Genomic DNA, 26,049 nt, shown 5'->3' with positions numbered 1-26,049 from the left:
GCATCAATCTTCTAAAGTCTAGTATCTTCCTCTATGGCGTTTGTGAAGACACTAAAGCCCGGCTCCTTCAGCTTACATTTCTCCCTTGGTTCTTGGTCAAATATTTGGGCCTCCCTCTCATTTCCACTAGACTCATTGCTCATCACTGCACTCCAATGCTGGACAACATCCGGAAAAGACTCCAACTTTGGAAAGAAAACTCTTATCCCATGCTGGTCGGCCGGAGCTCATCAGATCTGTGCTCCAATCTTCCTACATCTACTGGTCTGGCATCTTTGCCCTCCCTAAGGCCACCATCAAGGCCATTGAGTCTCTCTTCTACTCTTCTGGAAAGGTGAGATTCGCCAAGATTCCTCCACCCTATTTGCCTCCCCGAAGATGAGGGAGGACTTGACCTTAAAAGGATTAAGCATGCCAATTTGGCTGGCATCCTTAAGCTCATCTAGAAAATTGCTTCCAAGAAAAACAGTATATGGGTCTCTTAGGTCTACTCCTACCTCCTCCATAAAGACTTTCTTTGGACTGTCCCTCTTTCTCAGGATGCCTCCTGGGTTTGGCGTAAAATTCTGCAGGCTTGCCCTGAAGGCCATTCACTGTAAGATCAGTAATGGGCAATTCACTTCCTAGTGGCTTGATAACTGGCAACCTATTGGGTGCTCTTTCTTACTATGGGGCCTAGAACCGTCTACTCCTTTGGTCTTGCCAAAGATTCTTCAGTCTCTTCCATTATCTACAATGGTGCCTGGTCTCCCCCATCTTCCTCGCTTTCCCCCCTCTGATCGACCTTCCTATCCTCCCTCTCTCCCCCAGAGAAGACAAAATAATCCAATCTCCATCCTCCTCTTGAAACTTCTCCTCCTTCGCTTGGCATCTTGTCCCTACTGAGGGCAACACCTGCCCTTGGGTGAAAAATCACCTGGTTCAAATTCCATATCCCTCATTCATAGCTTCATTGCCTAGAGAGCCCTCTCTAATTGCCTTCCAACCCAAGCTTTTCTCATCCATCGCCATATCCTTGTTTCTCCTGCTTGTGGTCTCTGCTAGAATGGTTCAAAAGATATCAACCACCACTTTTTTTTTTCAATTGCCCCTTTTCAACCTCTGCTTGGAAAAGAGTCCTTACCTATTGCTGACCTTCTAGGAGCTCCCCCTCCCCCTCTAGAGAATGAATTTGGATAGACATGACTTTTGCAGGCAAGTCCATGTGCGACACTGCTAGAAACTAGCCTTCGAGGCGGCCATTAACCACATTTGGATGGAAAGAAACCCCGTAGATGGGACTTCCAACTCCAAGTCTTTTGACAAGATTTGGAATGCCATCTACTTCGATGTCTCCTCCAAACTTTCTCTCATACCTGCCCTCCCGATTGTTAGCTCCCCCAGGAAAAATCTCATTGCAACCTCTTGGGAACTTCTATCTTCTAATTTGATTCCCAACCCCCCCCCGGCACCCTCCCCTTCTGGGTTTTAGCCTCCCTTTGGTGGTTTTTCTTTTTCCTTTTCTTTTCCCGTAGGGGCTGTATCCCCCCTAGCTCTCTTCACCTTGGTAATGAATTTCTTATTCACCCGAAAAAAAAACATATAAGGCCATAAGGGTAAACGTGTCCTCAAAAGAGATCTCAGGCCATTCTTCAATCATATGCAGATGTGAAGATCAATGAGAGGAATATGAATTGAAATTTGACACAGCGAGAGAGAGAGAGAGAGAGAGAGAGAGATCCGTTAGTGGGGAAAGAGAGTAAGTTGCGGCTTACTCTTCACAAAATTTTTTTTCCTTATTTTCTTCCCCTGATCAATACACGTGTATAAAGATCATGGTTCAAAAACTTGAACGAAACGGTAGAAATTTCGCATGTTTCGATCGTATCGCAAGAGACCGAAACCATATATCTTGTCACAGGTTTCAACAAGTATCGATAGGTTTTGATGAAAAATCCCATATTTCGACCTAAATATGGGAAATTTCAGCTGAACCGCGTGGTTCGACCCTTTGGGTGGAACCAGCTCTTTTATAAGATGCTTTGAAAAGAAGCCAAGGCTCCTATTCTAAAAAATTCGACCCTCTCCCCTTACTTTTTTCTCTTTGGAGTGGGAAACTTGGGGAAACACTCAAGATTTCCCCTTTGTGCCCAACAAAATTGAATCTAAGGTTGGATCTTGCTTGATCTACATAAGGAAGGCAGCTTAGACCAAAAAGGTAAGTCCCAACTTCCCCAAAAATCATTTTTTTTATAGAATATAGTTGTAAATAGAATAGAATGATGTAAATTTTTTATATGTTAGTTAAAATGACCCGATCTACGCATCCATAGTGTCCAATTTTTTTATTTTTTTATTTTTTTTTGCATATTAATTTTTTTTCTGTTTTTAAAAATGTATTTACCAACAACATATATTTGAAAAAAATAGGGTTAATAGTTGATGTTTGGTGTTCAATTTAATATGTGTTAAACACCATTGGCCAATCTACAGTATTAAATATTGAGAGATAACTCATAATGATTGTATTATTTTTATTTATTTCGGATCATTTGTACTATGTATTATGCATTGTTGTAGATTATGTAATTATGTATTATAGTTTTAGACTTTCAGTCAACGACTCAGCATACATTACCAAACTTTTGGCTCACCCCACAAGTAGACTTTGTGTTTTTTTATGAAACCAATTATGTGAATGAGTTAGAAATGTCTAAAATAGGATGTACACAAAAAAAATCAGGGCAAAAAAAAAAAAACACTGTTTTGGGGGTCGAAACCAAAGTTTCCACCCAACCGGGAAAAATTCCCTTGTTTCCTCAAAATTTCCCAGGTTTCGACTAAAATTTCGGTCTCCCCAAGGGTCGAAACCCGATAGCTTGAACCTTATTAACTTAACAAACTAAACATAGGACTCTCCTAGATAGTTACTTGCTTAACAAGACAAAAGTAACAGCTCCACAAGATTCTAAGCTAATATATTTTAAATATAAAATAACTTCCAAACTAATAGCTAATGGGCCCCACTGCTATTACTATCAACAATTAAAAAAAGACAAAATAATTTAAGAACTATCCTATGTATTGAACCAACATTATTACAATACACCCAAAATACATAGTACAAATCAAAGGCCCAAGACTGAAGATCAAAACAAATACAACGGTAGCAATCATGCTCCCACATCAGATTATCACAAGAAGCATGGCTCTCAAAGACTCAAAACAGAGAAATGGCCAATAAAGAAGATTGGAGAACTCTGAAATTATTGAAAGATAAGGGTGTGCCAACCATTAGGGCAATAACATTTGAAATTAGGAGCATCTTGTGTACTATATAGGCCCCATTTAGTTGGCAAGAGGCTCATTTGGGTTAACTCTGTACGGTATATAGGCCAAGAAAAGATTGAAAACTTTTGGTATAGAGAAGAATTCATTGTATGGTATAGGCTAAAGAACTAGCATGAGTTGAGGCACTAAACCTTGGCCAACCTGTAAAGCTCCTTCCTGTTGGAGAGTCAGGCTAATGGGCACATGATTCTCGCACATGGCTGGAAAAGGGGACGTGGTGAAGGTTGAAAATTTTCTAAGAGGATGGGAAGCTTCATAGTAATTACTTACAAATTACCTGAACACCATTCGTTGCAGCAGTCGAACAAAGAGGTGGACTTTCTGGAAACAAATTAATGCTTCTAACATCTCCTTCCCCACGGAGCCCAATAATGCCACTGTGTAAGCGGCGACCATGTTCTTCTAACCATAGCAACATGGCATCCTGCTGCTGATTGCCATGAAAATTGTGGACTGAGTTTATTAATGTACTAGGTACACATGCAATCATTTCTCCATCTATAGAGAGATTCTTAGTACCCACATAAAGTTGAGCATTTGAACAATTGAGGAAGAACAACTTTTCACCATATGTGGAAGAAGCTGCCACAACAATGTACTTGGATCTGTTTGAAAAACCAAGGTGACGTACAAACTCCTTCGTTTCTGCAATTACCTGACTTAGAGGTAAGAGGTACACATTCACTACATGGTCATAAAAAGAGTAGCCTCCTATAAGGCCCAAGGAGCTACCACGTTCACTTCCAGAAGAAAATACACTTGTTATATCTTGCCCATCACAGAAACGATAAAGAACCTTTGTTGGAAGAGGTAATTTCACTCCCAAAGTATCCTCCATCTCCTTTATTTCAGCTTCAGATGCACCCTTTCGCAGCGTACCCCCAGCCTCCGGGAAATTTGCAGCCATCCAACTTTTAATTGTATTCCAACATCTTTTCACCCGCCTGATAAGGAGCCAGGGAGACATAATAAAAACCTTCCTCCATATCTGATAAGCTGCCTGTACAGAAAAAAAAAATCTTAAAACTAAAACTGAGTACTAGCATATGAAGCTTAAAAGCTTTCTTCTTACCACAAAAATAAATTTAATCTAAAAAGCTATAATGTAAGACCACTTACCCACATTCTACTTTATTGAACATCCACTGGAATTTGTTTCCAACCATCTAAAACTAAACCCATAAGCTGGGCTCATCATCTAACCAGTGGAATGAATGGTGGCACTGCCCTTCGCCCTGGTTCATACTGTAGGGATGTGAAGTTTCTTCTAGGTACATCTACAATACTAAGATCAGATGTATTTTTCCCAACCACCATATGATAGGGGGCATGCCTATTGTACATTCATCATAAATGGTTTCTTCTTGGTACCACACAAGGTTCAAAATCTCGTTTCGTTTCGGTGTTTTGGTGGGTTCAGAAACACCAGTTTCGTTTCGTTTCGTTTCGGCGAAATTTCGGCCAAAATGATATATTTTTTTTTTTGTTTCGGTTGACTGTTTCAATAGTCAAACGGCCATATTTTGACCTGAAACTTGGTGGGTAACTTATTTTAAAGTTAATAAACATGGTTAGAACATAAAAATGCAAAAATATTATGACATGACATTGTTTTAGAGTTGCACCTTTGTTTGGCAGCAACAGTCGAACTGTTCTAAAAATTTTACCTGGTTTTGGATAAAGAACTTTACCTTTCCTAAGCTTTAAATGTGTAGATCGTGTAGGAGTCCAATGGAAGTCAAAATGTGTGATGATGTAGCTAATTAGAGGCTTGTTGGAGACTTGGAGTGTTTTTCCTTCAACATATGCAAATGGAACCGAAACCACCGAGATAGGCGAAACAGAGTCGAAATTTCAACTGAGATATGGTATTTATAACACAGAATGTACCGAGATGACCGAGATGACCGAGATGACCGAGATACCGAAATGAGACCGAAATTTTGGCCGAAATACCGAAATTTCAACTGAAATTTTGTACAAATGTTATCTTGGGCCTTGTTTTGTTTTGGCTAAAAATAAAACACCGAAATTCTGAAATTTCGGGATTTCAAACCATGGTACTACTACATACATATAATACTCAGATTAAAGGAATGCCCTGACAAAATATTACTCACTTTGTTCTTAATCTAGCAAAATGTATCAAATAAACCTACGGGGATGGAGGGACAGTAACACCCTAAAACTTGGTGAAAAATGAAACACCATCTAAGATGTTTGACGGCCAATATTAAGTAAAAGATGTCCGAATAAAGTTTTCTTTTGACAGGAAACAACACAAAACAATTATGTAATGATTTATTTAGATAATCTTTTCTAATCTCAAGATAGTGTCTCTAAATCCTCACAAATGGTAGATTACATAGGGCTGAAATTCATGGAAAGGTAGACCACATGTTCCTTGCTTAGATGTCAAGTTTTAGACAAAAAAAAGTCTGCAAAATAAAGTATTAAAAATTCAAGACAACCAAGAGAGAGGTGCTAAAATATTAATGAATTTCCCAACCTAAGAGAAGGTTTTCTGTTGGTGTATGATGCCTTGTATTTCGTCACAGTTTAACCCAGGGAGTACTGGTGCAGGCGCCTCGACAGGCAGGACAACGGTGTTTCTTTGAGGGCAGTTTTGTACTTCCGCGCTATATATTTGTAGCGAATATTTCTTTTTCTGTAATGCAAGCAATACTGAGAGGTGTGAGGACGAGCGTTGTAACCCTATTCTCCATTGATAGTGAAGCAGGATCTCATCTCACCGAGGACGTAGGAAATCTTGCCAAACCTCGTAAACCTATGTGCATTGGTTGTTCTTGTTTTTCCATTATCTTTTGCATCGTTTTAGGGTTGCGTCTCTACATTTTCAACCTTTATGAAAAAGCAAAATCTCTTGAAATGAAGAATGTAACATTATAGACATGATTTACGCCAAATCTCTTAATCGATTTCTATACAAGTAGACTGACAACAGAAGCCATATGATAAAAATATAAAGAGATAGGGATAGGGATACCAACTGTGTGCGGTAAGCTAGCGAGTGGCACTAATGGGGGCACGGGACGGGGCATTGGGGGTTCATTTCAAAGGGGGAAGAGAGAGAGAGAGAGAGAACGCCCACTAGCTTGCGGCATGCTGATGGAGTGCCAAGCCTTTTCCTTGATACCAATCACCAAATATAGAGTTGGCCCAACGCTTGTACCATTCCATGATCATGGCATCCCATAAATTAGTAGGGGGACTACAATTATTGATCGGAAACTTCAAATTTCTTGCCTCCACACATGTCGCAAACTCGTGGTACAAAAAAATGCTTTAAAATAGTCCTGGTTTGTTGTATACTTCTACCCTAAATTTCTGGTGAATTGCCTCCTTTAGACTTGCCTTAAGATGTTTGTTGCCTTACATTTAAAACAACATAAAATAATTTTACATTACTCAATGAGTAAGAGAATTGAAAGTACTTTTTAACAATCTAGGTATCAAAAAGTCCCAAAATTAGGAAGAGAATTGAAAGTACTTTTCAAAAATCTAGTTATCAAAAAGTCTCGAAGTTAGGACACCTTTTGTGTTGGTATATTAAGGTGCAGTGGAAATTAAATTATGTTTTTCTAATCAAATTAGAAATCAGGACCAAGCCATTTGCAGGGATACAGATTTCAAAAGCAAACACGATGCAGCATTGAAGACATACGCAAGGAAGAAGAAGAGAGGAGTCGACCACCATGCCTAGTAGGAGTCGACCATGACTTCATGGGGTTCTTAGTTTCTAAATTCAGCATTATTTAGTTTCTATTTTCAGTAGACAATAGTTGCTATTTTCTGTAGCTTCTAATTTCTTAGTTTCTAACTTCAGTTTTTGTAACTAGAAAACCTTCTATTTTATTAGTTTCCTATTTCAGTTTTTATTAACTATGAGAGTTACTAATTTGTAATCACCCCATCAATGTTATAAATAAAGAGAGGGCTCTCATTATAGCCCACAATTTTCATAAACAAAAAGATATGCTGCTGTGTTTTCTCCTCTGGAGTGTTCTTTGTGTTTGATCAAAGAGAAGGGTTTGGTGTGTGATCCATTCGACTCCTTACGGTGGGAAGCCCAGGAGGATCTTCTTCAAGAGTTTCTTCTTCTTTAAGGTTATTTACATTGCTCTATTACTGCCCTGCAGCTACAGGTATTTAGATCAGTCCTCCTTATTCTCAGTTCTGTACAGCGATAGGCAATTCTGTGAAAAAATTTCAAGTTCTGCCCAGGCCTATCCCACGGTCAGTTTTGGCTGAAATTTTAACCTAAGGTTCCCCTCACCCAAGGAGGAACTCAACCCAGTTATGAGCCCTTTCTGACCTCTGGTTTTTAAGATACTCAAAATCTCCTTGATTTTGTCTTTTAGTGGTCTGAAGTTCAGAATTGGAATCGATGTGTTAGATTCAATTCCTTTTGTTTTTGACCTATGGTTCATGATGTTCAGTTGATTTGAACCTATTTGAATTACTTATCAGCCCCTGTTATCAGTACTTTGATCTGACTAAGAGAATACTCGCTGTTGGGATCGTTATACTTGTGTTCTCCTAATTTTCTCTGATCTGATTTCTACTGTGTGAATAGTTTGGTTTATGGTTGTTCCCTGATTATAAAATCCTGCAGTTGGGATTAGGTTGCTTGTCAGTCCTAGTTCTACATTAAAACATCCATCATATGGATTGGGAGAATAGCTACCTTGAGTGTCACAAGTGCAACACCCCTAAGGAATTGTAGTTTTTCTCCAATATAGCCCCAAGGTACGCAGCAATCACCGATGGCAACGCTTGTCAAAAACACAATTCAACTCTTCCACAAATAGAGAGAAATCAGTTTTTTTCTTGGAGAGAAAAAAAAAAGTATAGGTTTCCAATCAGTGTTTCAGGATGTGCATTGACAACAGAGCTATAATAAAATCATGGTCAAGTATAGGTTTCCAATTTCTCGTCTTGATGACATGTTTGATATGTTGATCAGAACCACTATCTTCTCCAAAATTGATCTCAAGAATGGCTATTATCAGATTCTCATCTGTCCTGTTGATGAGTAGAAGACAGCCTTCACTGCACGAGTGAAAAATCATACCTTTCGGTCTTACGAACACCCGAGCACACCTTAATGAGAGTTATGACTCAACTGCTCAGACCATTTATCAGTAAGTTCCTTGTAGTCTATTTCGACGACATCCTTATCTACAATCACGCAAAAGAAGAACATCTTGACCATTTAAGACGTGTAATGAGAGTTCTACATGATGAAAAATCTACATCAACCTCAAGAAGTGTTCCTTTATGTTACCTAAAGTGGTTTTCCTTGGGTTTATTGTATCATCACAATGAGTTGAAGCCGATCCTGAAAAGCAGTGTGTGGTAGATCGGCCAGTACCACAAACTTTAACGAAGGTTTGAAGTTTCTACGGCCTAGTCACGTTCTACCAGCTATTCCTTCGGAATTTCAGCGCTATAATGGGTCCCATAATTGAGTGCATGAAAGTAGGTAAAAGCACATTCCAATGGACACCGGCTACCACTAAAGCTTTTAATTTGATAAAAATGAGAAAATGACGGAAGCAATCGTACTTCATCTCCAAAATGATGGAAGCACCCGTACTTCGTCTCCCAACTTTGATCTCATGCTTGAAGTGGCCACTGACGCATCCCATCATAGTTGTCATGGTGACGCCTAGGCGGCAATTTGGCGTCTCAGCGGAAAAAAGAGGTCATGGTAGTCCTACTATTTGCGTGACTCACAAATGGCAGTCGTCATTGGCTGATAGGTGTCGACATGATGCTGCCATGGACGCCAGACCACGCTTTATTCACTAGGCGGTCGATTTTCTTCTTCTTCTCCTTCTCTCCGCCAAAGAGAACAATACCCTCGAGCTCAAAGAGAACAAAACCCTCGAAGCCAGCAGCCACCGCCTGCGACTTCTTCTTCTCCTTCTCCGGCAACAAGAGCGACAACCAGCAGCCATCGCCTGCGACATCTTCTCCTTCAGCAGCAAGAGCGACAACAGCCTACGACGTCTTCTCCTTCTCCGGCAGCAAGAGTGAAAACAACTAGCAGCCATAAGCCATCGCCTGCGACGTCTTCTCCTCCGGTAGAAAGAGCGACAACAGCCAGCAACCACAGCCTACAACGTCTTCTCCTCCTGCAGCAAGAGCGACAACAGCCAGCAGCCACCGCTTGCTACGTCTTACCCTCCGGCAGCAAGAGCGACAACAACCAGGTAAGGGCCCCACATGCGAGTCTGCAACTTCGATCTTTCTCCTCCTTCTGATCTTTTTCTCTGCTCCAGTTCTTTTCTTTTATGCAGCTCTCCTCCTTCTATTCTCTGCTCCGGTTATTCTCTGCAACCTCTGCCCTCTGGTTCTCTTCTCTTGTGCGTTGATAGACTGCTGTCACTGTTCATAATTAATGTTAATCAAAAATAACTTTTAGTCAAACTTTGAAAAATATAAAATATAAAATCGCCGAGCCAAAAACCAATTAAATCGGGGATTCCTTTGCTGAGTAGTCAAAATATCGCCGACGCTTCGTCTTTGACGATTGTCTTACTTCAGTCCAGTGGGCTACAAAATACACAGAGTGGTAAGATCTCCCTGTACCCCTCCCTCTCTCTCTCTCTCTCTCTCTCTCTGAACAGCACAGCCAGACTGAGCTAAAGAGATAGAAGAGAAATCTAATGGAGTATGAGAGGATTGACAAGGTCCAGGTATGGTTCTGCTTGCAGAACATAGTAATCAATGAAACCCATCTCTTAACTTTTCTTTTTCTTTTGATGCGACGTTAGCAGAGCCATACTTTCTTGGTGATTGAGTTTCTCTTTGATTTTTTCATTTTCAGTACCTTCTATTATTTGTTTTTTGGTGGGTTGAAAGAAATGCAGGAATTATCATATGGGTTTAGATGGATTCAAGTCCATTTTCTGTTCTTTGTTGTTTTAGCCTTTTGGATGTTTATAATATGTTTTCCTCTTTAGTTGTATATCTACTATCTAGAGCTTGATCTAAAGGTGGGAAATGATATATTTTAGATTGCTGGAAAAAAAAATATATATATATATATATAAGAACTTGACAATGGTCTTGGTTGTGTTAAGTGAAATGATTAAGTTGGATTTGTAAGTGTTTTGATTGTTTTCTTTTTTATGTTATCATGTTATTGTTATTGGTTAACACTTAACATACTTTGTTACTCTGTTTTGTAACTCGTAGGATAATAGGACTATAGGAGTTCATAATGGATGGTACTGTTGGTGGTAGTAGTGGGGGTGATAATATAAGCACGGCTGCATATGATCTGTCCAAAGACCCAACCGAAAGGCCAAATCAAATGACCCTGGGTGGAAGTATGGGTATTGGCCTGACCTTTCGGACAAGAACCTTGTTAAATGCACTCTTTATGGAAAAAACCTCAAATGTGGAATTAAAAGGTTAAAACAACATTTGGTGGGTGGATATGGAGATGTTGCTAAGTGTACCAAGACAACTGTAGCGATTGCTACAGAGATAAATGCAGCTCTTATGCGCAATAAGAAGAAAATGATGCAAGACATTTTGGATGATGATGATGTTGATGTTGATGTTGATGCTAGTACTGGTGCTGATGTGGATGTTGATATAGAAGTTGAAGGTCAAAGACAATCTAGTAGGACTCCTTCTACAACCTCTAGACTTATTCCTAGCTCTGGGATAGCTGCTAAGAGAAAGAAAGTAGTCATTCAGCCACAAGTAAGAGGCCCCATGGATGCTCATGTTAAATGGACTCCTGAGCAAGTGGTTGCTGAGAGGCATCTTAAAGGTAGTACTCAGACTACTATAAAGAACCGGTTTAGATCAGCGGAAGAAAAAAAGAGAGATGATAATCACATTGTTGACTGGGTTTATCAGTGTAGTATTCCATTCAATGTTGTCAAGTCAAGGAGGTTTAAAGTGATGGTGGAATCTATTGCACAATAAGGGTCAGGATATAAACCCCCATGTTATCATGAAGTGAGAGTGCCATTGTTAAAGGCAGTAAAGGATAAAACTGCAGAGATGAAGAATAAATATAAAGAGTATTGGAAGCAATATGGGTGCACTCTAATGACTGATGGGTGGACGGATAAAAGAGGAGGCATTTAATTAATTTCCTCGTTAACTGTCCTAAGGGGACTTATTTTATGAAATCTATTGATGCATCTAGTATATCTCAAACTGCACTGCAGAGAAGTTGTTTGAATTGATTGACAACAAAGTTCAAGAAATTGGTGAGGACTATGTTGTGCAAGTTGTGTCAGATAATGCATCGGCTTATAAATTAGCCGGTACAATGCTGATGCAGAAGAGGACAAAGCTATATTGGACTCCTTGTGCAGCGCATTGCATTGACTTGATGTTGGAGGAAATAGGATTCTTGAAATTTAGTAGGAATGTGATAAGTAAGGCAATAAAAGTAACCAACTTCATCTACAGGCACACACGCATTCTTGATGCAATGAGGGCTAGAACAAATAGGAGAGATCTTGTGAGGACTACAGCTACTAGATTTGCAACTGCATTTCTGATACTTCAAAGCTTGTTAAAACATAAAGATGACTTAAGACATTTGTTTATTTCTGAAGAATGGACTAGTTCTAATTTGGCAAAGACCGAGGCTAGGAAGAAAGTGGTTGAGACGGTGTTTGTTGTAGCATTTTGGAATGGTGTGGAAAATTGTCTTAGAGCTTCAAAGCCACTTCTTACTGTCTTGAGGATTGTGGATGGTGATGAGAGGCCTTCTATGCCTGAGGTTCAATTTGCCATGGATGAGGCAAAAAAGAAAATAAAAGAAAATTTTGGAGATAAAGAAAGGCACTACAAGAAAGTGTTGGATATTGTTAATAGGCGTTGGGAGATTCAGATGGGGCGTCCTTTGTATGGAGCAGCACTATTTCTTAATCCTGGCAAATTTTTTTCTTATAAGGAATGTGATGATGGTGGCTACCAAATTATATCTTCTCTACAGCTTGCATTTAATGAAGTCATTGAAAGAATGATACATGAACCAGCTTTACAAGACAAGATAAATACTCAAGCCACTTTGTATAGATATTCTCGAGGTGGTTTTGCCTTGGATATGGTGATTAGATCACGGGCAACCATGAGTCCTAATAAGTACATTGTTTAGTTGTTTTGTTTGTGTGATATATTAAATATTAATCTAGCTATTTTTATATATATTTATTTTTTATAGTTACTTGGTGGGGTTCATTTGGAGGTCATGCTTTTGAGCTTTCAAAGGTTGCAAGACGTATTCTAGGGCTTTGTTGCTCCTCTTCTGGTTGCAGGCGCAACTGAAGCACATTTGAGTTTGTAAGGAGCTGGGTATTACATCTATTTCATATTTTAGACATTTTATTTTTGGAAAAATAACTTTGTTTGTTATTCTCTATTGTTTATGAATTCAGATTCATACCAAGAAGAGGAATAGGCTGGAACATCAACATTTGAATGATCTAGTCTATGTTCAATACAATCGCCGCCAAAAAGAAAAGTTTCAACAAAGGCATCTCGATAACAGAAATTATGATCCACTTGTGCTTAACGAACTAGATTGGAGTAGTGAGTGGATGATTGGTGAGCAAGTGGATGATGTAGCCCATCCCAATGCTGATCTCACATAGGACGTTGCTAGTAGAGCAGTGGGGGCAACATTGGAGGGGCCCAATCGACAGAGAGCTCAATCATCAACCTCCAGAGGAAATATGTGCTACACACACCATGGTAGAGGGAGGGCTGTTAGGGAGTCATCAAAATCAGATGGGGAAGAAGATTTGGAAGAAGAGGATGATGTGAATGATGACTTGGATGTCATAGATAACTTTGGTGAAAATACAAATGCTTCTAGCGGACAACAAGGGAATCTGCCATCTACTGATTTTTTAGATGATTATGATAATTAAGTTATTTGTGTTTCACTGTTTGGATTTTATGTATTGTTTAATCTTTAAACTTTAAACTTAAACTTAAACTTTGAACTTGGATGATTAGTTATGTTTTCTTTTTTTATTTTATGTTGAGTTCATTTGCTATCAAGCTTCATTGCTTCAGTAAGTCATTAATAGCTTAACAGGTTAGCCACTTATCTTATCATTTGATCTATTCTTAGGTTTCCAAATATATTTCTCTGATTCATATATGATATATTGACATATATACCTTTTACTTTGTTCAGGTTGCTCACTCACTTCCAATCATTGCTTTCAAGCTTCAGTCACATGTTAGCCTTTTACTTTTTAGTTTTGTGTGATGTACATGTTGATTTTTTATGACTTGATGAGTGATGACTTGATGTATAACTGTATAAGTCAATAATTTATGTTGATTTTTTATGACACGATTTGGCTATGTTGATTTTTTGATGATTTGATGTTACTTAATGTTGGTTTTGTATGTTATAAGGAATATATTCTAGGCTTGTAGCATGGTAAATAACTTTAAAAAATAGGAAAAATAAAAAAATAGCATACAAAATAATTTTAGAAAATAGAAAAAATAAAAAATGACACATGGGCGATTTGACCGCCATGGCAACACCAAAACAGGCGATTCATCGCCAAATCGATTAGCCACCCCTCCACCGCCTTGAATCGATTTGACGTCGTAACAACTATGCATCCCATCTTGGGATTGGTAGTGTGTTGATGCAAGCAGGACACCCTACTGACTTCTATAGTGAAAAGCTTAGTGATGCAAAGAGAAGGTATTCCACCTATGATTTGGAATTCTATGTTGTGATATAAATATTGAAGCATTGGAAGCCCTACATCTTTGGCAAAGAGTTTATCCTCTACTCTGATCATGAAGCCCTCAAGCACTTACACTCTGAGAGGTCTATTAGTAATCGCCACGTCAAATGGATTGCCTACCTCCAAGAGTTTATTTTTGCCTTGAAGTACAAAGCTGGAAAAGATAACCAAGTGGCCGATGCATCAAGTTGTAAAGTGCTACTAATAAATACCTTCACAGCCACAACACCTGTCTTGAACACATAAAAGATGAGTATTTACTGGATGCTGATTTAACTAAACTCTTTGAAATTTTACAAGGAGGTAGTGATGTAAAATATTCATTGCATGATAAATATCTTTCCCTAGAAAGGCGTCTATGCATTCCTAAAACATCCTTGAGGCAGCATCTTAGTACGAGAGCTACATGGAGGGGGAATGGGAACACTTTCGCAAGGATAATACACATTCTCTAGTTGCTGATTTGTACAATTGGCCACATCTACAGAAGCAAATTCAGCACGTTGGTGTCATGCATGTCAACTTGCCAAAGAAGACAAGCAAAATACGAGACTACACACCATTACACGTACCACATGCACCTTGGCTACATATTAGCATGGACTTTTTCCTCATCTTACCACCGACACGTGAGCAGCATGACTCCATATTTTTTTAGGTGGGCAGGATCTCGAAAATGGCTCCCTTTATACCCGGTCAAAAGACATTTGATGAGAACCACATTGCCAATATTTTCTTCAAAGAGGTGGTATGTATCCAGGGATTGCCAGAATCCAGTCTTTGATCATGATGTGAAGTTTGTTAGTATTAAGACACTATGAATGAAGACGAATACGAAGTTGAAATTCTCTTTGGCATTCCACCCATGGACGGACAGTCAAACAGAAGGGGTGAATCGAAGCCTCGATAATACTCTCCGATGTTTTGTTTGTGATCATGAGAAGACATGGCTTTCAATACTTGATATTGCTAATTTTGCGGACAATAGCTCCGTCATCAATACCATTAGACATACACCTTTTGAGATTGTGCTCGGTTTTCAACCTCAAAGACCCATGGATTTGGTATCGTTACCCCCTCACACACAAGTTAGTACTGATATGGATGAGTTCTTGAGGCATATTAAGGAGGTGCCATTACCAATAAAGGCTACTAAGCTACCGCATTCTAGCATCATCGTTTCATGGAGTTTCAACCAGGTGACATGGTGATGGTTTGCATTACTCCCAAACGTTTTCCTGCAGGTACCAACCACAAGCTACACCCTCAGAAAATGGGACCATTCAAAGTGCTAAAACACATCGGTACTAATCCCTACATGTTGGAGTTACCAATGGACATGAAGATTAGCAACATTCCAATGCAATTAACCTACTTTTTATGTGGGACACCATACGAACAAGGGTGACACTGAACACACACCATGGCTCCCTCAATTTGCACCCCAAATGATGATGAAACTAAAGATGTGCTCAGCAATAACTTTATTACATTGAGAGATGGTAAAGGATACTATTCTTTCCTCGCCAAATGGAAGGGAAAACCTATCAAGGATTGCACGTGGATCCATGCCGACAACTTCAAGTGTCTCTATCTAGATCTATACGAGCCTTACATGCCATTCCTTCATTCGTCGAAGATGAATGATTTTAAGAGGGGGGAGATGATGTAGATCGATTTAGTGGACTGAAATACAACAGGAAAAATAAACCTAAGACAGGCACAACCAGTCCCAATCGATCCACAGCTGGTCAAGCCAACCCAAGTTAATGGAAGCTAGCTGTAGGGACTAAATTCCCTCTACCGATTTCAGTTTGGAGGCTTACTTTGTCTTTATTCAAAGACTTAGGCAGCAAGGCACATGGTGGTTCAATTGGGAGTAGGTTCCTAATTCAATGAAATTCTGAGCTTTGCTTGCACAAGTATGGTCCTGAGATAGGCTTAAATAACCGAAAGAGTTGTGGGTGAGAGACCCAGTCAAGAGAGCCACCACTATCCACCTTTTTTCCATCGATCTTCCCTTCCACCCTTTCTTAGTCTTATATTTTCTGAGTGTTATTAGGTTTGTCTAAGCTCTATTAGAAGGTTATCTATAAGCCCACATCATACTCTACTGTTGTTGAGATCTAAGATTTTTACCGAGACCTGCGACAGCCATTGAAGGCTAGTTTTCTGAGCAGCAATTGAACCCTCAAATCTCCCAAACCTGTGGGCCACTGCAGCCCCATATTTGGAGGGTCTAACAAGGACAAGAAAAGGGACACCAAGCTTTGATGATGTAGAGGAGGACTCGGAGGAGTTCCTAGAGCATTTGGACCGGCAAAAGACCACACGGTTCGGCCGAAGATATTGACTGATTTTCCTAAATTTTCAGCTTTTTTCAGCAATATTATTGGAACCCTAACTTTTGACTCTGCTACGATCACGGGGGCCGTAACCCCAATTCGGAAATGACAGCCAGCACTCTAGAGGCAAAAACAGCCGAGTTCTAGAACAATTGGCTGGAACAATATTGGGCCCGGCGAAGAGATTCTCCCAATTCATCCACTTAGGCCCTAAATGGAACCCGCAAAGTTTGGTCACGCAAATCAAGGTTTTCTAGTTTCCTTACGTTTTCACCCTAGTTACTTAATTTTACGCTTTTTCCCTTCCTTAGAAGTTACCTATCTATATAGGTGTTATACACGTACCTTGACTATCCTTGTGTGACTAGCTGCAGGTGAATCACAAGATAGTGCCAATACCAATAACTACTAGCATCCGTGTTCTGCCATGAGGGAAGGACTAATCCCACTTGCAAGTGTTACTCATGCCGGGACAAGTGGAAGGGCTTTAAACAACTGAAGCAATTTAGTATAAGTCCTCTACCATTTAAGGGAATTACCGAACCCCAATAGTGAGATGCACCAAGAAAGGGCCCACACACTTGCAAACACCTAAGGAGCCCTCCACACAGCCAACATGTCTTGTTCCACCCAAAGTGGACCAAAGCAGCCCACACCGGCTGATGGTCACCGGTGGATGGACACCAGCCGGTGAACACCCTCCGATGGGGTACTGGAAAAAATTAGATTATTTGGCCGTGGGCCTCGGGCCCAAGCCCTCACACACGTGCACCTCAAACCACTCCCAACAATTGGTACAACCTATCAGGGGATGGACTAATGCATTGGGACACCCCGAGTTGGGCCGCTAGTGACAAATTAGGGATTAACCCAGTAATGAGTGAAAACTCATTATTTCCCCAAACAACCCTTATGTAAATTAAGTTACTATAAATAGAACCTCTTGCTCACTCATTTCATTCCTACCAACTCAAGAGCAAGAGAAGGGAGAAAGGAGAAGAGGAAGGAGGAGATCAAGGGAGCAGGAAGAAAAGGGGAGAGTTCTCTCTCTCTCTCTACTTGCTATATATCTATCTCTCTCTCCTACCCATTCTAAGACCTAAGCTAAAGTAGGAAAACCCTAACCGATTTCCCCCCACCCACCTACCCAATCTACAAAATGGATGGGGGAAATGGGGTAGGAGAACTAACCTAGCATACTGGTTACTCACATTTGTGGTTACTCTACCGGTGATGGTCCTCAGCCACTAATAATGGGAAAAAGTATAATTCCAATGAGAAAATCCACCACAAATACCTATTGGATAATGTCGACAATTCCTAATTGAAGACATTTACCAATAAGTACATTACAAGTGGATATAACTATTATTCCTCCCAAAGTTGTGATAGTTGACCATCGACAAGGTCTCTGCACTTAAAAAATATCAAATAACAAACCTCTAGGCTTGGAAACAATAACTATCACGACCCAAGTTTGTCAAATGTCATATAGAGAATCTAAGTTTCCGATTGGGTATCTCAAAATGTTTCCAAAACATTTTGCAAACTAGTTATGCATTATATTAATACATGTTAATATTTAAAAAAAAAAATTACAAAACTTTTATAAAATACGACACTGGATCCGAATTTTCATCCAATCATGTCCAAATACTCTCTCTTTCTAAGCATCTCTTTCGTCCGCAGTCTAACACCATGAATCTAACGCACCTATATATAATCCAAGGGACATCAACCGTTGGTACTCCAAAACCCGAAATGCTTAGTTGCAATGATCAGAACCTCTCAGGTCTGAAGACCAATTGAAGACTACTAATGAGAATCTTATGCTCGAACAATTGATAGTATTACGTTTAAGATTCTCATGTGATCAAGTTTAATGTACACAGAATATGTACTCATATTTGTGTCCCTGAACCAACATTCATGCGCACACACAAATACACGATATGATGACATAATCGACCCAACGACACTCATTGTGTGTACATTGAACAACTCTCTCTTTTAATTAAAAAAAAAATGTTTAATCACATTGACCCTAAATTGGGAATCCCTAAAGAGAAGATATAATTTTAGATAGCCAAATAAACTTTGCCATCTCAACTCTTATCGTGATGGTTGCTCCCTGACCTCTGGCTATGGCTGACCCTTCTGCCGAGACTTTCCCTACGCCGGAAATTCCTTCCACTAGCCCTCTGCTAATCCATACCCTTCTCCCTCTCCCTCTCCCTCTCCCTCTCCCTCTCTACCTCCATCACCCTCCTCCTCCCCTCCCCCTTTAACAGCCCCCTAGAATTCCCACTTCAAGTCTTCAACCCTCCCCCTACAGAAAGCCTCCCCCTCCATTTTGTCCTCCCTGTCCTTCATGGAGATTCCCGAGTCGTTGTGTGTCCAAAGGGTCTTCTCAACTCTGAGGCATCTCGTTGGAATACTTCTCTCCTGGGGCAATTCCTTGGCAAAAGACCACCCTTTCATAGCGTCAAACTCTTCCTGCTAAAACAATGGCATCCTATTGGAGTTGTTGATTGCTTTCTTCTTGACCATGGGTTCTTCCTTTTTAGATTCTCTGAGGAGCTTGATCGTTCGTGAATCCTTGAAGGTGCGCCTTGGCTGGTTGGTCGAACCCCTATCTTCCTCCGTCCTTGGCATAGGCATCTGTTGCTGAATCATTCTGAGTTCACATCCTTGCCAATCTAGGTCTCCTTCCCGAGTCTTCCCCTGCACTTCTGGTGTGCGGAGGGATTGAGTGTCGTTGGGTCGGTTCTTGGTACCCCACTCTGCACTGATGCTTGAACAAACAAGAAAGGAAGACTTGCGTCCGCTCACATTTGCATTGAGGTGAAGACTGACGATGAGCTCCCTTCCTCCAAATCTATTCAGGATGGCGACTTCTTCCTCCACCGGGTCTCTTACAACTGGAAGCCTCCCCACTGCTATGGTTGCAAAGTCTTTGGGCATAGCTCGAATTCCTGTTCTCGGGCAGCCACTCCAACTCGAGTCGATGATCTGCTGCTCACAAAACTTGAGAAATTTGTGGGTCTTCGTGATCGATCAAAAATGTCAGAGCCTGGGCCCCATCCTTCTCCTCGTCCTTTGACTAGAGGTAAAGGGAGAGGAAGAAGAGGTTATGCCCAAGTCAGAGCCCCTGAAAGATCCACCACTACAACTTCCAACAAGACTCGCTTTGAGGACCCATCGTTCCTTGACTTAACTGCGACCGCTGGACAGAACAGGTTCTCCATCCTGGCTAACTCGACCGATTGCCTTGATGATCCAACACCATCAGGCGATAAAGAAATCGACTTGCATGAACCCCCTCTTGTCGGCCCTGCTTTGGAAGATACTGCCGCCTCCTTAGACTCATCTTCCTCCTCCGACGAGGATACGTTGCAATCCTCTGGCTCGGCAACCGATGCAAGCTCCTCGGACGATGATGATGACAATTCATCCTCTGAAGACTCAGATTCTAGCTTCTCAGTCGACGTCACCATCGTCACCCTCCCCCTCGAGGCTCGCCACGCTATCTTCCAAAGAGATGAGCTCTGTGACTAAAGCCCCCCTTTTAAGGAATGTCGGGCCACATCAGATTGAGATGGTTGAGTTGGCCTCTCCTGCTTTGGCACCCTCGTTTGGGCCTGCCCCCATGGTCACTTCGGCCCTGCCTAGACCCATAGCCCCCTTAAACATTTTAACCTCCATCCTTGAGAGCCCTCATTCAGGCTCACTGTCAAGCCCAGCCCTGGTTACCAACCATGCCCTATAATCCCTTCTCCTCCCCAAGACCCTCAGGCTTCAAAATCCAAGCACTCAACCCATGACCAAAACCAGCCTTAGAATGTAAATTCTCTTTCAGCCAACCCAAACCCTTCACCCATGGGTCTGAATCTAGATCCTCAAAATCAGACTCTTACCCAAAACACATTTTCCTCACCCGACTTCACCACCTCCCCTTCTATTGGAAAAAGGAAAAAATCCAAGCATCCCAAAGCCCCTGTGCCTGAAGCTATGCCCCCTGCCCAATCCCTATCGCATGCTTCTCCCTTCCTTGCCCCTCACTCTTACCAGAGAAGAAGTCGATCCCGTCCTTTGACAGAAGTGCAACGGCCCACTGTGGAGCAGATGTTGCCTTCTCCAACCTGTTCCTAATGTCCCACGGCCTTGTGTGGAATTCCAGGGGTCTCAATTCCCCTTCGAAGCACGCTGCAGTTAAATCTCTTCTAAAAGAATTGCGGCCTTCTTTTTGCGGCCTTCTTGAAACCCATAGAAAGGAGCCATCCATGGCCAGAATTGTTACCACATTTGCTCCCTCTTGCCTTTTCCACTCAAACCACTCTTGTCATCCCAATGGTTGCATCTGTTTCTTGTCGAATAAAGATAAATTGAATGTCTCCCTTATTTCTTCTTCTTCCCAATACATTCACCTCCATATTTTAGATACCTCCTGCAACTCCTTTTATCTAACTACCATTTATGCCTCCAACAATATGGCTGGCAGAGAAAGCCTCTGGAATGATATTAGGCTGCTAGCAAATCAAACTGGATCCCATCCTTGGGAGATTTGTGGGGATTTTAACATGGTAAGATATTCTCATGAGAAGCAAGGAGGGGGAACTTTAGACACTAATAGTATTGATGCTCTCAATGCTTGCATTGAAGATATCACTGTTAACGAACTTAGATGGTCTGGAAACAAGTTCACTTAGAATAACAAAAGGTCAGGTCAATCCCGCATTGCTTGCAAGCTTGACAAATTTCTAGTGAATGAAGCCTAGCTCACTTCCTTCCCCTCCTCTCATGCCTCTTTTGAGCCCTCTGGTATTTAAGACCATAGTCCCATCTTCCTTACCATCCATCCTTATACATCCTTTGGCCCAAAACCCTTCAAATTTTTTGATGTGGACATCTCATCCAAACTACCCTTCCATTGTTAAGGAGGCATGGTTGAAGCCTGTTAATGCCTTCTCCATGCCCCTCTTAGCTTGACCAAGAAGCTGAAAAATGTCAAGCTAGCTCTTAAAGCTTGGAACACTAACTCCTTCGAGGATATCTCTTTTCAAGTAAATGTGTGCAGGAACAAGCTCTCTTCTATCCAAATTCAGCTGCAATCGAACCGCCACAATCAATCTCTGGCTAAGGAAGAGAAGTCTGAGGCTACAATTCTCTCCTCCCTCTTGGCTTAAGAAGAGAGTTTCCTTAAGCAGAAATCAAGGATTAACTGGCTAGAATTGCGGAATTCAAATACAGCCTATTTCCATAATTCTGTAAAAGCAAGGAACAATTTTAATTCCATCCTCATGTTAAGCACTTCGGAAGGGATCCAAGTTCACAAAGTGGAAGAGATCAAGAATGAGGCAGCAAATTATTTCAAGAAATTATTCAATCCTGCTCCTTCTCCTACTGCTCAAATTCCAACTCGCCTTTTGAATAAGTTCAGTCCGGCTCCTATGGCTGATTTACTTAGGTCTATCCCAACTGATGATGAGATCACAAATGCCATCCTATCCCACAAAGCAAGCAAAGCTCCTGGCCCAGATGGATTCAATATGGGATTTTTTTCCTCCTCTTGGGACCTCATCAAAGAGGACTCGACCAGGGCTGTTAAAAGTTTCTTTTTCAACCCTAGCCACCTCAATGGGATCAGCCACACCTTCCTCTGCCTCATACCTAAGAAAAAGGATGCTAACACTATGAATGACTTCAGGCCTATCTCCCTATGCAACCTCTTATATAAGTTCATTGCAAAGATCCTAGCAAACAGAATCAAGAAAGTGGATGACTCTTTGGTTAGCAACAATCAGTCGGCATTTATTCCAAGGAGTATAGGGGATAACATTATTCATTGCCATGAATTTCCAAGAGGATTTGATAGAAAAGCTCACTCTCCAACAGCCCTCATGAAAATTGACATCCACAAGGCTTTTGACTCTCTCAGATGGGACTACATTACTTCGGTTTTATCCAGTATGGGTTGCCCTCCAATCTTCACCAATTGGATTCACCACTGCATTGCCTCCCCTAACTTTTCTGCATTGGTTAATGGCAGTCCGACGGGTTATTTTGCTTCCTCAGTGGAAATCAGACAAGGATGCCCCCTCTCTCCTTGCATCTTTTGCCTAGCCATGAAAGTCCTCTCTAGAAATTTGCAAGTGGCCACAGATTAGAGCCTCATCTCTACCATTCCCAAGTGCAAAGCTATTAAGCTTACCCACCTGCTTTTGCTGACGACTTGATGATATTCTCCAAAACTGAGCCCTCCTCTCTTCAAAGTATCATGAATTGCTTATCTCATTTTGCAACCATGTCGGGCCTCTGTATCAACCTGGCCAAATCTCTCATATTCTTAGCTGGGATCTCTAACACAGCAACAGCTTCCCTACTTCACCAATCAGGTTTCTCTTTGGGCTACCTTCCGGTGAAGTACCTAGGGCTCCCTCTCATTCCAGCCAAATTATCCGCCCATCATTGCACTCCTATGTTGGATCTCATTAGGAAGAGGGTCCAACTTTGAAAAGGGAAGCTTTTATCTTTTGTTAGTCGTCTCGAGCTCATAAGATCTGTGCTCCAAGCCTCTTATATCTTCTGGTCGGGTATATATGGGCTCCCGGAATCCATCATTGCCAAGCTTGAATCTATGTTTGCAGTTTTCTGTGGAAAGGAAGCGAGTGCTCCAGATTCCTTCGCCCCATTAGTTGGTCTCGAGTCTCTCCCAAAAAATGAAGGAGGTCAGGGATTAAAAAGAATAAAGGATGTCAACCTTGCAAGTACAATCAAGCTTGCTTGGAGAGTTATATCAAAACATAAGAGTATATGGGTAGATTGGGTGTATTCAAACCACCTCAAAAAGGACTCTTTTTGGACAATGAAAATGCTTGTGGATGTCTCTAAGGTTTGGAGGAATATCTTAGATACCCGGCCCTCAATCTCCTCAACTATCTCCACCAAAATTGGCGATGGAGCTTCCACTCTTCTCTGGCTTGATCCATGGCACCCCAATGGAATCCTGTATCACTCCATTTCGGCTAAAAGCATCTACAGCTCCAATTTTCCCAAGTACGCTCTTGTGGCCTATATTATCTCTTCCGGGAGATGGTCCCCCCAAGTCATTCTACAAAGCTTGATGCCATTTGGAGATCCCTTCCCCCCCCCCCAATCCAACCATCCTAGAAAAAGGACTCTATCATTTAGCTTCCGGCTGCTTTAAAGCTCTTCTCCTCCAGATCTGCTTGGGATTTTGTCAGGACCCACAACCCTATCACTCCCTGGCACAGACTCATATAGTTCCCTCGCCACATCCCCCGACAGAGCTTTACGTTCTGGAGAGTCTTCAACAAAGCCTTGCCCACGAAAGCTTTCCTTATTCAGAGAGGTATCCCTGTTGACCCTATATGTATCCTATGTGGAAATAAGCCAGAAGATATTGATCACCTCTTCACTTGTCCTGTCTCCAACTCCATCTAGAAAGGGGTTCTCTCCAAATGCTGGCCAGCAAACAGAAGAATTCTTCCTCTACAAAGGGAGTGGATTTAGATGGATATGACCTTTCAAGGTAAATCAATCTGTGACCTTGTGGGAAAGCTCGCCTTCTACGCCACCATCAACCAAATGTGGATGGAAAGAAACCACAAGAAATGGACCTCCAATTCTCGCTCTTTGAATAAGATTTGGGGCTCCATCTCCTTTGATGTCAAGGCAAAAGCCTCCCGGATCTGTACCACTTGTTCCCCCAGTTCTAGAAATCATCATATTGTAAACTCCAGGGAGCTGCCCAGCTCCATCATCAGGAATGGTTCTCATTTTTAAGCTTTGTCTCCTCTTTTCCTCCCCCCTTTTTCTGATTGGGGCTGTATTTTTCTTTTCCTCTTGGCAATGAATTATTTTATTCACCCAAAAAAAAATGATGACCATTGAACCAAATCCCAAACCTTGCAGTAGCAGAAGCCCCGTGCACTGGGTTGCTTTTTTTTTTTTTAACCAAATCCCAGTTTTGTCCCTAGTCATGAAAATATTTAAGGTAAAAACCTATGGACAACCACAACCCATCAATGCCATGCAATCATACGCATAAATAATAATTTATTTAGGAATTTAATGGACATATTTTCAGCACTGTGCTTTTGAAAATGAATCCTATGGCATCATTATATTTGGAAAGGAACCCTACAATAACCAATTTTGGAAGATTAAAAAAAATATGTCAATCATAGATGATCAATTAAATTGACAAAGATATGTCCCCTAAGACTAGATTTGGGGAGTTGCCTTCTAACATTCTGTATCCATGTCCAAACTTATCTGCAGTCATGTCAGTTTCCACAGAACACAGTGGCAATGTCTTGACTTGAATATTTTTAAGTCTTGGGAATGGCAACAGTTCTGAGATGCCATAATGAACTAATATTTGGTCCAGAATTTTACCCCCGGATATCCAAGCCCTCACATGATTATATTAGTAATCATTTAAATTGAAATTAAAGTATTGGATAACTGCAATTGCAATAGCCCAGATGGTCCAGCTGGTAAACCAGGTTACCATACCCCTCTCGTGGGTAAGTGCAACTTAGGGACCACATAACCTGATTGACCTGATGAAACGTCATACCATTGATCAGATATCCTGGTAAACAGATTAAACCTATTTGACAGGTAGGTTTAACCATATCTACCGAGTCCCATTCAAGCATTCCGATTTGAATGAAACAGGGTAATGCACAGCTAAATTTAATTCCATCGATGATTCACTTCTTTATAGAAAATGATCCCGTTCTGTTAGAGAACACAATCATCAGAAAACAATATAAGCACTCAAAAAAGGGGAAATAAATAAAAAGAATTTTTCGAGAATCAATCAACGAAGGAATTCCTTCGGACTGTGATAAGGAAAAAACCGATGAAATAAATGAATCAGAAAAGGAAGAAACGCAGGATACAGACCTTGAAAGAAGGGACAGTGTTTCCATCAGGGTCTTCTGGAGCTAAAAGGTCGAGATCATCGGCGCAGAACTTACGCCAAAGTCTCTCCTCCGAGGCTGAAACCCTAAGCCTCTTGTTCACACAGGACAAAATAGCTGCTTCCTTCGCATCTAACTTCGACATGATGAGATGAAGGGCCAAATCTCCCAAGTCTTCCAAACCCATCTCTCTCTCTCTCTCGATCTGCGACCTGGGTGGTATCTTTGTCTCCGTTCCGCGAGGACAAATTGATCTCCATTTAGCTCCGGCGAGAAGAAATCAGTCTTCCAATTATGGATATATCTCCACGTGTCACCTGGTGGTTTCCTATGCAGTCAAGAAGAACAAGCAAATCCCCTTGTCCTAGGTTGATGTAAAAAAACCAAAAGTCCAGCGCAGGGTACGCTAGATGCACCAGCCAATGAGAGGGCGCATTGGAGCATCTTGAGTGCACATAGGGGAGGGATAACATGATTTTTTTTGTGATTGCACAAGTCTGAGAGTTTCTTGCATCACATTGCCAGGATTGGCTCTGTTTGTTTTGACGTAAAATAGATGAAAATGAAAATTTTACAATAAAATAAATTTTTTCATTGTTTGTGTTTCGACTTTGTAAAATTTGTATCAAGGAAAATTTT

General features: G+C 41.1%; 1 protein-coding gene across 9 annotated transcripts in view; it reads right to left on the bottom strand.

The window, feature by feature from the left end:
* Positions 1-25,690, bottom strand: part of LOC122062981 (F-box protein SKIP16) — an 81,104-nt gene extending 55,414 nt beyond the window's left edge. For 3 of the 9 annotated variants that reach the window (XM_042626645.1, XM_042626647.1, XM_042626646.1), the window contains exons 1-2: positions 25,394-25,689; positions 3,608-4,330 (exon numbers count right to left, since the gene is read on the bottom strand). In XM_042626645.1, the coding sequence (XP_042482579.1) occupies positions 3,608-4,330; positions 25,394-25,597 (927 nt within the window). In that variant the 5' untranslated portion in view covers positions 25,598-25,689. Of the gene's footprint in view, positions 1-3,607; positions 4,331-25,393 lie in introns of all 9 variants that reach the window. The other 6 variants (XM_042626644.1, XM_042626650.1, XM_042626651.1 and 3 more) reach the window with 4 other exon arrangements.
* Between the last annotated feature and the right edge of the window lie 359 nt (positions 25,691-26,049).

This window comes from Macadamia integrifolia, unplaced genomic scaffold (assembly GCF_013358625.1).
Source record: "Macadamia integrifolia cultivar HAES 741 unplaced genomic scaffold, SCU_Mint_v3 scaffold1167, whole genome shotgun sequence".
Lineage (NCBI taxonomy): Eukaryota > Viridiplantae > Streptophyta > Magnoliopsida > Proteales > Proteaceae > Macadamia > Macadamia integrifolia.
This window is presented reverse-complemented; position numbering and strand designations above follow the sequence as displayed.